At 39.1% G+C, this 14,455-nt stretch overlaps 1 protein-coding gene across 1 annotated transcript in view; it reads right to left on the bottom strand.

Moving 5' to 3' along the window:
- ptprc (protein tyrosine phosphatase receptor type C) overlaps nt 1-9,037 on the bottom strand; it is a 154,699-nt gene extending 145,662 nt beyond the window's left edge. The window contains exons 1-2 of the mRNA XM_060829556.1: nt 8,602-9,037; nt 8,384-8,492 (exon numbers count right to left, since the gene is read on the bottom strand). Of these exons, the coding sequence (XP_060685539.1) occupies nt 8,384-8,447 (64 nt within the window). The 5' untranslated portion in view covers nt 8,448-8,492; nt 8,602-9,037. The remainder of the gene's footprint in view (nt 1-8,383; nt 8,493-8,601) is intronic.
- Nucleotides 9,038-14,455: the final 5,418 nt, after the last annotated feature.

Here is a 14,455-nt window from a genome sequence, read left to right as displayed (position 1 = left end):
TCCCGCATTGTTCAGGGTGAGTGTTATTCTGTGATGTTCAGGGTGGGGTTTATCCTGCGTTTCTCAGGGTGGGGTTTTATTTTGCATTTCTCAGGGTGTTGTTTATCCTGTGTTTCTCAGGGTGAGGTTTATCCTGCATTTCTCAGGGTGTGGTTTTATCCTGTGTTTCTCAGTGTGGGGTTTTATTCTGCATTTCTCAGAGTGTGGTTTATCCTGCGTTTCTCAGGGTGAGGTTCATCCTGCATTTCTCAGGGTGTGGTTTATCCTGTGTTTCTCGGGGTGGGATTTGTCCTGTCTTCCTTAGGGTGGGATTTATCCTGTGTTTCTCAGGGTGGTGTTTATCCTGCATTTCTCAGGGTGCGGTGTATCCTGTGTTTCTCAGGGTGGGGTTTATCCTGCTTTCTCAGCGTGGGATTTATCATCTGTTCCCAAAGTAGATTTATTCATGCATTTTCCAGAATGGAGCTTAACTGTTTTTCCCAGAGTGGGAGTTTAGCCTGCGTTTCTCAGGATGGTTATTTATCCTGTGTTCTCAGGGAGTGGTTTATCATTGGACCTGCACTGGGCGTTGTAGACAACATCCTTTGTCATGATCAGCCATGTCACCCCTTTCAGCTACTAAAAGTAACAATTCCGTTGACATTTGGTTCGAGTCACCTTTCTCTGTTTTACAAAGGTGTCTCGTAATCAGAATTATCAACTATTAAAGATGTAGTTTGCATAGTCAGCACAAAATGGATATGCTAACCTCATTTAATCAAGATCTAATTGTTAAACCATGAGCTAAGTGAATAGGGGAGCAGGCTGGTGGGACTGAATAGCCTTTTCTGATCCTGAGGCAGTGAAACAGCGAGACACAGAGGTAAGTATAACAGGGGTGGATAGCTCAGAAGTGTTCCCCAGTTAGGTGCTGAGTGTCCAGAAATGGGGGGAACGCTACAATTTCCATCCAAAATAAGGCAGCAGATTAAAAGTGGAAAATAACATATCATATCAACAATATGCCTGGGATGGGGTTTTCCGCCAGGCCACAGAATGGTCTGTTACTCTTTCAGGCAGAGGAAGCAAAAGTCTAACTGCTTACACCATTTGTAGGACCCTGTTTGTAATTTTCAACATGAATGGCTGGAATGCTCAGCGCTTAAATGTATCAATCATTTTGAACCATTCCAAAGCAGCAATGTTTTACCTCAGGTCTCTGAGGGATACCAATCTCTGGTGTTTGGTTTAATGTCCAAACTTGTTCTGAATTAGTTGATCACAACTAGCAGCCTTTTATATCAGTGCAATTGGTGTCAGTGCTCAAAGTTAGGAAAGGAGAAACTAAGAAGGTTTTCAAGTCCTGAGCTCCTTTCAGCTTTATATCACACTATAGCTGCTACTCATAGAGTTATAGTCATAGAATCTTAGGAATGTACAACATGGAAACAGACTCTTCAGTCCAACTCATCCATAGTGACCAGATATTCAAAATTATTCTAGTCCCACTTGCCAGCGTTTGTCTCATATCCCTCCAAACCCTTTGTCTTCATGTCTGAGCTACAAGTGACACTTGGAGGGTGAAATAAGTCACTCCCAGTCACAAAAATGAGTTCATAGTAAGTTAACAAAATGTCTGTTGGAAGTGAAGGCATGATGTAAAATGGTTTGCTGATTCACAATAGATGAGTTTGCCAACATTGTGGAAGACCAATTTCATCCTGCAACAGATTTCTCTCATTGAATCAAGCAAGCAACTGGTGGGAGCAATTACTATTTACATAGTTGCACGCAATGAGGGAATCAATACATCAGCATTTAATGGGTGGAAATACGTTGGCTTTTCATTAGCGTGCAACTGCTGTTGTCAGGCAAAATACTCATTTGAAGTCCCTTCTCGAAAGAGAACACCCCATTTCCAGGAAAGTAAATCTATGAAATTCACTTTGCTTTGTTGCATTTCAATTTTTTTTTAGATTAGATTACTTACAGTGTGGAAACAGGCCCTTCGGCCCAACAAGTCCACACCAACCCGCCAACCCTACTACATTTACCCCTTTACCTAACACTATGGGCAATTTAGCATGGCCAATTCACATAACCTACACATCTTTGGACTGTGGGAGGAAACCGGAGCACCCGGAGAAAACCCACGCAGATACGGGGAGAATGTGCAAACTCCACACAGTCAGTCGCCTGAGTCGGGAATTGAACCCGGGTCTCTGGCGCTGTGAGGCAGCAGTGCTAACCACCGTGCCACCGTGCCGCCCACAAATTTGAGCCAACTGATTGTGCAAGGCACCAACAGCAGTCATATACCACAAATTCTCAGAAGAAATTCAGAAAATAAAAACCAGAATAAGGAACTATGTCAAATAAGTTGCAGGATCCAGAAAAGCTAGTAAAAATCTGGTTAAATGTAAATTTACTTCTGAAAATCTTGTGTTCTTCACTATTTGTAACTTAAACAGATACAGCACATTGAATACAACTCCTGAATCGTTCATGTTATGTTTTTGAATGTACTTTCAATGAAGAATGCAATTTTTTTTTTACTAAAACTTCCTTATGATTAATTCTGTTCCAGTATCTTACTTCCCTTTCTTATAACATGATGGTTAACCATTTCACACTTGATTTTTTTCTAAGATAGGGGGCTGAATGAAAGGTTGAATACTAAGGAGGAGAAGTGAGCCCAGTTGCTTCCATGTCGGCCATTTTTGATTCTGTGGCTTGCATCAGTCAATACTGTGAATAGCTGCAGTGCCACAAACTTCTTGCACAAAACTGACTAAGATGTCAAAGGGAAGGGAAGGGAAGAGGTAAAAGTAAGCCAGGAAATGAAACTGAAATAACTGAATTTAGAAGAATTCCAGTTGTTAAAAGCTGCCAGTAAGGTATAAAAAAGGCTGGCAGGTTTATAACAGGGTTTTGAGTGAATCAATTTGTACAAGATTAATTTGCCCATTTCATGATATTAAATCATGCCTAACTATTTTTCCAATTTCACTAACATTTAATGGAAATAAAAATCTAAAGGGGGATTACTTGGTATAAACAATCAGAGTCTAAGAAAAGCTTCAGAACCCATACCATATAATTCTTCTTTACGTACAACAGTTTCAGTTTCAAAGCATTCAACCATCAATCAAGAATGTCAGGCACAGCATGTTTAGAAATGTGTCATCGGGGAAACTTTTTCCATCTTTAGTGTGAGTTACTGCTTTTGCAATAGAAATCCATTCAAAAGAACATAAAATACAGAACAGATTTTAGTGAGAATTAGGTTTAATGTTTTCTTTGATAATCGCATCAAACACTAAAAGGTATTGCTTTCTGCTGCACCTGAAAATCTAGTTGTAACATTAAAGGATCTCACCTCCTGAATAATTTAACGATACCCACATTTGAGAGTACAAGGTATGTCCAATTTTAAGGGTGGAGATTCATTTGGGCAATGGTTGATGAACAGGTATAAAATTACAAGATTTGGGCAAACTGTGGCTATGCATGCAGTTCACTCACTCTGAAGAATCTGCCATCTTAATCCATTTGTGTTGGGGTTACACGACTCTCTGAGTACAAATGCAAAGGTCTTGATTTATTAAGTAGCTGTTTGGCAGCAGCACAGATTGTTATATAGTCTGCACTGTGTTTCACATTAATGTGTTTTTTTTTGGATATCTGTGTCATTGGGCTTTTCAGAAATAATTTATGATGTACTCAACCTATCCACAACATTATTTACTTTCACTGAGGCATTTACCAGGATAGTAAGAAGGCCCTGATATACTTAATAACTACTAACAACACAAGCGATTATAATCACAAATTATGGATTACAAACAACTGTAGGGAAAATCATTTGGAAATCACAAAGGAAATGTCGTCATTCATTACGCTGTAGAAATTGAAATTGCCCCCTGAAACTGTTACTATTGCCTTGCATCTTTGGAAACTAGCCTTTGGATGAAACTTGCAAAGGGTTTTATTTATGTTTGCAATGTTCTGATTAATTTGAAAACTTTTGACTCATCAAGAGGAAAACAATTAGCTTCAAATTAATAATCTGAAATAACTTTGATGGTGGCTTAAAAACCATTTCATGTTAAGTAGAGGTCCACCAGACCTGAATCTGTTGCTCTTTCCATCCAATCAGGTAGTTAATGTAAAATTGCAATTGAATTTTACTGCGGTGAATCATCATCTATTTTAACATTTAACATACCTCCTACTTCAGTAAAACTCTGTCACATCTTATTATTGTCTATTTTTAATTGTAGGGGTTAAGTTATAAGAAGACATTACACAAATGAGGCCTGTTTTTTCTAGAATTTAGAAGCTTAATAGGTGATCTGGTTGAAGTCTTTAAGATACTAACAGGAAAAGGCAGGGTAGATAAAGATCAACTATTTCCATGGTTTGGAGATTCTAGTACTATGGGGCATACTCTGAGAATTAGGCCCAGACCTTTCAGGAAGGATGTTAGGAAGTACTTCTACACACAAAGGGTATACAAAGGGTGGTAGAGATTTGGAACTCTCTTCCGCAAATGGCAGTTGACGCAGGATCGGTTGTTAATTTCAAATTTTCACTCAGCAAAGATAATAAGGAATATGAGCCAAAGGCAGGTATATGGAGTTTGGACTCAGATCAACAACAATCACATTGAATGGCATTACAGGATCAAGGGGCTGAATGTCTACTTCTGTTCCTGTGTTCCTAATATAGCATACCAACCTGTTACACAACAACACATCTGTAGTGAAGGTCAGTTCTAAGATATTTTTACTTTAAATAAAATTTTAATGCAGCTTGTAACCCTGCCATTGAATGGGTATTTTAAGGTGACCATAGAATTGTCATTGAATTCTTCACTAATTTCACACTACATTACCCACCAGTTCATAACACATTGCTCACAATGTGACTTTCATTCACCATTCTTTAGCAGTTGTCTTTTAAGCATACATTGTTTAAAGCACTTTTGAAGGAAAGAGTATCATAGGAATATCACACAGAACAAATGTGGCTCTTGATGTACTACAAGGTGTTGGTCCAGTTGACAAATTCAAAAGGTTTTATAAATTGCAAAAGTGAACCACAGCCAGTTTGTTGTTCAATTAAATCCCAAGCCTAAGCTATTATAAGGAATTCATCAGGTAAATGGAGTTTTGAAATTAGGTCAAAAAAGTTAAAACTAGTTGTAAATCATGAAGAACCATGATTTGCTTAATTGGCTTCAAGAGCAAGGAACTATTTCGCCAAATTTTCTTCTCACACTTTTTTTTCCCTGAAGTGTTAATTGCACCATCAGTTGTGGAAGGCAGTCCACAAATTGTATCATCTGTGGATTGAATGAACTGCGGGGCAATTCTTGCCTTCACATGGTTATGAGTGATACATGCAGTGTGATCAAAAGGACTTGAGAAACATACTGGCCTATTCTTGGTCTTATGTTCTCATGGTCATGAGAATCAGGTTGCAAACTTTTTATCTCACTTCCCACAAAATTTGAGAAGATAATTTGTGGGACTACATCCTGCCTCTGACAGGCGCAAGTGTTTTATTCAAAAGGGAATTGAGCAAGTCATTATTTGGTGGATTGTAAAAGCACAGCTATTGGCAGAGAACACTTTGCATTATGTAGCATTGGCCAAAACTGAATCTATAAACACACGCCAACCAGTTACTTGCATTTATAAATCCAAAAATTACTGTAAAGTCAAACCCGCGAGCATGGCTTTGACATCCAATAACAAGGTTCAAATATGCTGCAACATTTGATCTCTCCAACCATTAGAAATTACAAATATACATCTTCCAAAGACATTCGAATATAACCTAGACTAATGCACTAATGTAATACTGAGGGAGCACTGAACTTCACAGGTACTGTCCTTTGGGATGAAGAAGTACCACTTCTTCTAACAGGTAGATGTAAATGATTCCATTGGTATTATTTAAGAAAAAGCAGAGAAGTTCTCCCTCATCAATACATATCCATCAACTAATATCACAAAAAGATACAATCCAACCATTTATTTCAGCCTTGTTTGGAAGACATTGCCTTGTGTAGTCTACGTTACATTGCAGTTACATTCTAAACATATTTCATTAACTGTAACACGTTTAAGGATATCCTGGGATTGTCCCTTTTCTTTTTTGTTCTGATTCATAACTATAAATTAAGACAGCAGGGATGAACTTTAATTGAAATATGATCATGTCTATTTCCCATTATTGCTTTGAGAAACACAGTATTTACTACTAAAAACTAATATATCAATCTCTGGACTACGACATAGATTTAGAGGGATGGTGATAATGTTATTTTAATTAATTATTTCCCCATTCAAAAATACCTCAATTGTTTACAGAGAATCCCAACAAGGTATCATTTGTAAAATGGCTCCTATTTATTTTGTAAGGAGGAAAATGGTTTCATGCGGAAATATTTTATGTGGAACAATGGTTCTGCTATTTTAATGTATAAATCATTTAGTATTCAGACAAGGATATGAATATTCTTTTACATGGCGATTAGTTAATAAAATGTATTGCAAAATGGTACCATCTGAGGTGCATACAGCAACAGAGACAATGTTTGGCTCTGGTCACTGAAACATTCCTTCGCACTGTCTTCAAAACCTTCCTAAAAATTATAGACTTTAGTCTCACTTCTGCCCCTACATATTCATTCCCCCTTTTTTGCATCCTTTCCAATGTCGATAACTGTAAAGCATTTCTGCTCATGGAATTCACAATAAAGATACATGTCGTCCTCATGGTTGAGAAATGAGTCTTCAAGGGTGAAAGATTATGGGCACCAATGGCCAAATTAAAAGGCTGGCACTGAGCCAGGGAATATAGGTTTGTTTTTGCTTCATTTGGTTGCCTCTAAACTGCTTTAGACATTCTGAGGTGATATAAAAATGTAAATCTTTTCTCTCGGTTGCTAAGACATCAGTTTCAGAAGTTTAAATTAAGCTCTCTGATAGATGCTAAACCTGTACCACAAAATACTTTTGAAGCACCACTAACATTTGACAACTTCATGATAAAACATGTCTATTTATTCGGTTTTATTTTCAAGTTGTTACAGAAATGTCTAACTTTTGTAAACTTCGGAAATATACAATTTGAGAGTGGTCCTCCTGCTCGTACCTGAATCCAATGTATTTGAAACAATGAATGAAGATCATATTCCAAGATCATTACACCACTTTATGAACAATAACCACAATATAAAAAACACTCACTAATGTAGAAGACATATTTCAAGGTGTTTACCAGAACAATGAAACTGCAACAAGCAAAATATCTGATAACATCGACAGCAAACAACAGAATAAAACAAATCTTTTCAAATTTTCCATTAGTGGTGCAAAATTCTACCTTTTTTCCTCAATCTTGTCAATCATTGACATACATCTACCTGGGATAATGTAACATCATCCTTTTGACTTGTAGGGAAAAAAATATTCCCCTTCAGAATAACTTAGTTCAGTTCTGGAAAATTTTGGCAATTAAGCATGAACTGGTGAATAAATTCAGCACAACAAGAAAATAGACATTGAATAAAACATCTGAACAGTATTGTAGATTCAACGTAGTGGTGGAAAAGAACTACAAATTACAATACACAGTATTGCTTTTCCTAATTACAGCAAAATAACAGACAAAATTGATTTAATGATCCAATGAAATCTCAACTGGAAAACTGTAATGTAAAACGTCACCCAACTAGGATCAAAAATACAACGCTTAGCTTTTCCTTTTCATGGTATCTTTAATCACACTGCTTCAACTCTCCAATACATTCAAAACACATTTCATTACTTAATGCTTTTGAAAAATCAGGCTCTTATTAAATGCAAAAGGTGCTTAAATATCCAAGCGATCATTTCATCCATGGTTGAGTTTACAACAGTCTCAGGCATTTTGTCACTCCACACCGAAAAGCAGATAATCCAGGGTGGATTCTAGCAAGGTGCAATATCTCAACTGCAACCAAAAAAAAGCACCTCATTCTAAACATTAGGAAGACAGGGAAACTGGAAAATTGGACAAAAGAGGATGTTCACCACCTTCCCACCACCCCCCCCCCCCCCCCATCCATTGTAATTTCTCTAACCTGAAAATTTTCCAAACTACCAGAGAATTTCAGATAAATGCGTGGTTATTCTAATTTACAGGATTAATTTCGCCTTGTCAAATTGCACATCTGACATTTCCGTTAAATAGCCGGTCTTAAGCATCGACTTGGCTAAGAAGAGAAATATCCCCTTATATCGCGTGGCCACCCTTCATCATTCACCCTTGGACATTTAAAGATAAATGAATTGCTGGGCTAAACGTATGTATTTCAGAGTTATGAAGCACAGAAGTCATGTTCCTTTACCTTGGGTTGCACCCAATAGTGCAGCGGCAAGAGCCAAGTATTTCAGCCAGGAAAACTTGCTCATGGTTTAATTCTGCTGGTGGTCCCCAGTAGTTAAACACCATGCGTCCTGTCGAAAAACAATACAACTATTATTCGGGGGTGTGGAGAAAATAAATAATAAAACTTGATAACTCCTTCAAATAGTCAAACTAACGCGTTTTGAAAAGGGTGCATACGTTTACTTTGCTCGATTGTCGATGAATGCAACTTCCTCCAAGTTTAGCAGAACCTCAAACCACTTGTCCTGATATGCAAGTGATGTAAGTTACAGCTCCTCATCGCTCTCTCGATAGGTTCTCAGTAATGTCTTCAGGAAGTCACTTGCTTGAGCAAAACTGTATTGCGTGGAAACTTCCCCCTAAAAAAACTGAAATGTTGCAGCGTTTGGCGTCTGTTTGTGTAACGAGTGTATTTGGATAGAGATGTTAAAACTGCACTCAGATCTGGATTTTTAAGAGTGGCCTTGGGCCATACCTGTGAACTCAATGGTGGCTCAAAGTTCAGTGTGAATCCTCTCTTAATCTGCAACCCTGCAATCTTTCATTCAGTTAGAAGCGGGTGAGCAGGTTCCTTCAGCTACTTTGGACATGAATCCTGTGAAATGCAGGTGGAATACAAACACTAAGGTGATGTGCCAACAGCGAAAGGTGTAAACCAACTTCTGCCCCCCCCCCCCCAGCTCATAACTCCAATGACGTAAAATCATTGATGTTTCAGCCCCGGAAATGTACTTATTCAGTCAAGTGGAAAATATGGCAACCCAAAGACAAGTGGTGCCTCTATAATTAACTGCACAAAAAAAGATACTGAGTCTACAACAGTGCCTTTCAGCAAAAAAAAGTACTGCTGCTGATGGAGTGTTCACATGACTGTCCAACCATGCAAATATAGCGCGTTTTTTCACCTAATAGTAACTGGATGTCAGAATATTTACATACAGCTCGCCCCTGGGGACGAGACGTCAAATGTCACACAACCTAAGTGTTCTTAGCATGTTCCAATCCCTTCAACCATATTACTTGTGATTGCTAGAAAAAAAACACAGGCATGCTCAGCAGTGCACCCCATGGCCAGGGAGCCTCCAAATCCCAATCTAAGGTTACAGGCCTTTTAGTATTGAGATGAGAAATTTCTTCACTCACAGACTGATGAGCCTGTGGAATTCTCTGTCACAGAAAGTGGGTGAGGCCAAACCATTTAATGTTTTAAGAGGGCACTAGGTATGTATTTTAGGAAGCAAAGAGTGTGAAAAGCAAGCCAGAACAGGGTAATGAGTTGGATAGTCATATTGAATGCCCAAGCAGGCTCGAAGGGCTGAATGGCCAATTCATGCAACTATTTTCTGTGTTATTCACATGTCCATTTTTTCTGGCTATTTGAAGCACATGAGGAACAAAGCACTTCATGAAGTTGAATATGTAACTTTTATTGATATTGCATGATGGAACCTGACTGAAGTAGAAGTTTAAAGTAAATTAACATATTATTCATTCGATTTGATGGTAGTATTTCTCAACATTAGCAAAAAGGCAATTCTTTTATTAGGTTTTATTGTCTCTGTCAGGGAATGGGCCATAGTTTGCCCACTACTTATAGACAGGGTGTTACAAAGGCATTTCGCCCATTTGCCTTCATTGCTTGGTTTTCCTTCATGTGATTCCAAGGAAAGTGATGGGACCAGACGGAGTACCAGGCCGTGTACTCAGAGCAGGTGCAGATCAACTGGCAAAGGTCTTCTCAAACACCTTTAACTTCCCCCTGCAGCAGGCCACTGTGCTGCCTGTTTCAAGAGGGCCAACATCATCCCTGTGCCCAGGAAGCCTCATGCAGCATGTCTCAATGGCTACCGCCCAGTAGCCCTAACATTGGCGGCCATGAAGTGCTTTGAAAGGCTGATCATGGCATTAATCAACTCCAGCCTCCCCACCACTCTTGACTTAGCCCAATTTGCCTATCGGACCAACAGATCCACGTCAGATGCCATATCACTTGCCCGTCACTCCTCCCTACAACATGTTAACACCAAGAAAAGCTACATAAGAATCCTACTCATTGACTACAGTTCAGCCTTAAATATGATTATCCCCTCGAGACTGATTACTAAACTTAGTGATCTTGGAATAAGTTCCTCTCTCTGCAAATGTATCCTCAGTTTCTTGACCCACAGGCCATAATCAGTGAAGATTGGGGACAATATTTCAACCTCACTAACACTCAACACTGGAGCCCCAAAATGCATTCTCAGCCCCCTACTGTACTCACTGTATTCCCATGGCTGTTTCCATGCTGTACATCTCTATGACTATGACCGCATCACCAAATACCAGACTAAATGCCATTTACAAGTTCGCTGATGAAACCACCACAGCTAGTCGAATCTTAGATGGAGACAAAACAGACTACAGATGGGAGGTGGGAGACCTGGAAAAATAGTGCACTAAGAATAATCTAGCTCTCAATGCCGGCAAAACCAAGGAACTCATTATTGACTTTCAGCAGGATGTTGTGCATGTTCCCCTATACATTAACAGCACAGAGGTGGAACAAGTGGATAGTGTCAAGCTCCAGGGAGTGGTCATCCACAACAAGCTTTCTTGGACTCTTCATGTGGACGCACTGGTTACAAAGGCCCAACAATGTCTCTTCTTCCTCAGGCAGCTGAGGAAATTTGGCATGACAGCGAATACCCTTGCCAACTTTTATAGGTGTGCCAACGAGAGCATTCTGTCTGGATGTATCACTACCTGGTATGGCAACTGTACCATTCAAGATGGGAGATGGTTACAGAGAATGGTGAACTTGGCCCGAACAATCACAAAGGCCAACCTCCCACCTATAGAATCCATCTACCAGGCCCGCTGTGAAGGAAAGGCTGCCAGTATTCTCAAAGATCCATCCCACCCTGGCAATGTTTTTCTACAACCTCTACCATTAGAGAGAAGGTACAGAAGCCTGAACACATGCACCAGCTGGTTTTGTACAGTTTCTACCCGACTGTTATTAGAAAACTGAATGAACTCACAAGCTCCTAATATTCGCCTGTACCTGTGTTTTTGTTTTTTGCCACTGTTTACCTATTATTTACTATCTATGCTACTTAACTATACGATCTGCCTGTATTGCTCCCAAGACAAAGCTTTTCACTGTGCCTTGGTACACATGCCAATCAATTCAATTCAATTCAATTCAGTTCTTTAAGTATAGGAGTTGGTAAGTCAGATTGAGGTTGTACATGACATTGGTGAGGCCTCTTCTGGAATGCTGTGTCTAGTTCTGGTTACCCCTTTTGAGGAAGGGTAGAATTAAGCTGGAGAAGGTTCAGAAGAGATTTAGCAGGATTGTTGCTGAGTATAGAAGGTTTAAGTTAGAAAGAAAGGCTTATTTCACTGGAGGTTTGGATAAGTACATGAATTGGAAAGGTTTGGAGGGATATAGGCCAGGAGCAGGCAGGTGAGACTAGTTGAGTTGGGGATTATATTTGGCATGAGCTGGTTGGACCAAAAGGTTTGGTTCCATGCTGTACGATTCGATGACTCTCCATGCCTCTCTCCCATACCTTGCTGAATCCTGAACACTGAAAAGTTTTCAAGCTACTCACTTCTTCCTCAAGAAGGGGGTCCGGCACACTTCTGTCACAGAATGATTATGGATGGACAGTTAGTGCTGCTTTCCAAGCATCACCTGAATTTCAACAACATTGAAAATAAATCCTCCTCATGTCTACTCATTGATGTTCACTGTTGCCTTACAGCACTTCGGAGAATTTAAGTGTAAGGAAACATGAATGACATCTGTGCAGAATAACAACATTATCGCAAGGAATCTTTTTTCAATAGTATTACTGAGGGTGATGGCAAATCACCAAGACTCCTGTTTCAACAAAATGCATCCATATGGTACTGTAACTAAGAAACCATTTCAAGACACTTTACAAGAATATTTTAGACCAAAGATTCTGTGGAATTCATTGCCACAGAAGTCTGAGGAGGCCATGTCATTAAGTATATTTAAAACAGAGCTGAATAAGTTCTGAATTGCCAATGGGATCGAAGGTTATGGGGAGAAAGCAGGAAATGGGGTTGATAAACCTACCAGACTTAATCGAATGGCGGCGCAAATTCAATGGACGGAATGGCCTAATTTCTGCTTCTACGTATTATGACGATTTAAGATAATAGGGCAAATTACCAAAAGTTCAGCAAGACACAAGATAGAGAAATAGAGAGGTTTAGGAGAGATTAGGGGGCCTGGGGCCTGAAATCACAGACAACATGGATGGACCAATTAAAATTGAGAATGCTCACTCGGCTAGAATTACGTGGGAATGTGCATCTCACAGAATTGCATAACTGTAGCTGATTACAGGTTGATTCACACTGACCCTACCTACGTCCCTCATCAAAGTAATCAGCATAAGCCAACTGACAAGAATGCGACTAAGCTCTTGGTAAGCAAGCAGCAGTATAGGTAATTCTCAGGAGTGGCATGGTGGTCAGCACAAGTCACCAGAAATTTCCCACAATTCCCAATTGCACCTTATAGTATAACAACAGTAATTTAGATTAGTTGAAGAACAGTCCTGCAGACTCTGTCTCTCTACAATATCCTGAGCTACTTAAAGATAAAACAGCCTTGGAGAAGAGATTAATTAGTTAAATATTAATTAATAATATGCTTGATTTATATTTGATCAAGACTTGAATATAATGAAAATAAGCATTTTTGATTAATGTAGTGTCGAAAATACAAATGCACTTTTGCCGACTTCAAAGTGACGACAGAGGTGGCCAAGTGTTTGCCTGAAGGATTCCTTCTACTTGCCATTGTGAAAGAAAACATATTTTTCACCAATTCACAAACTACTTACTTCGCAGTTTTTAGATACTCAATTTTATTTTTTCTGCCTCCTCCTTTTGCATCTACACTTGCTCAGAGTGTATTTTAGTTTGAATACAGATCAGCATAATGTTTGCTTTGAACTTTAAGCTCATTGCACTTTATCTTCATGACAATCAGCTTCCAGCATGGCAACTATGACAGTACTTTCCAAACCACTTCAAGGAGGTACAAGAATTTGGCCTATAATTAAAGGTTATTCACTGTCTTGGAATGCTATTATTTAAAATGAAAGATATTAAACACTTAAATCAAAATTGAGATATGCAAAACTCTAACGGGGATTGACAAAGTCGCCATAGACAGGATGTTTCCCTGTAGATCAAGAGGTCATAGTTTTAGGGTATGTAGTAACAGATTAAAACTACTGAGATGAGTACAAATTACTTCTCTCAAAGGGTCATGAATGTGTGGAATTCACTATCACTGAATTGTGTTGGATATCAGGACATTGAGTAACTTTAACAAGGAGATAGGCATGAAAGTGGATTTGAGGCTGAGATGAGATCAGCCATAATTATATTGAATGGCAGAGCAGGCTGAAGGGGGTAAATTGTGACTGCTGTTCCTAGCTCTCATATTCTTATATTCATATATGAAATCAACTCGGTGCATCTGAAGAGATACATATAGAAGAGTATAGAGTCAAATGGTAACTTCATAACCCATTCTAACTTGAGGCTGGAGGTGGGAACAGTGGTTAGGGCAAGAGAAAAAACAAACTATTGAGGTGGAGTGATAGCACAATGAGTCACTACTTCCCTAGCATCCTTCCAGCCCATTCCCTGACTACCCTGTACCCTCACACACCCCTCCTCAACACCATTCATCATTTATCCCCACACTTGGAAACCTTCAATTCCCCAGAGATAGGAAATAGGAAACTCGACTCTGTCATTCCTGGTCACAATTCTTTCTTTCCATATGCTGAGTGAACACAACAATGTTATTACATCAATAACCAACATGAAAACCCAGAGATCTGGCTCAAAACAAGTGAAAGATTATAGAATTATGTCATCCAGGAGTAATGCAATTAGCTTTTCCACAGACTGATTTTGCACCATTACTTTTCAACCAGGAAGGACAAAACATATTCCTGCCTTGCTGAGGTCAACCAAGCAAAACTCTGGA

This window comes from Hemiscyllium ocellatum, chromosome 9 (genome assembly GCF_020745735.1).
Source record: "Hemiscyllium ocellatum isolate sHemOce1 chromosome 9, sHemOce1.pat.X.cur, whole genome shotgun sequence".
NCBI classification, from domain to species: domain Eukaryota; kingdom Metazoa; phylum Chordata; class Chondrichthyes; order Orectolobiformes; family Hemiscylliidae; genus Hemiscyllium; species Hemiscyllium ocellatum.
This window is presented reverse-complemented; position numbering and strand designations above follow the sequence as displayed.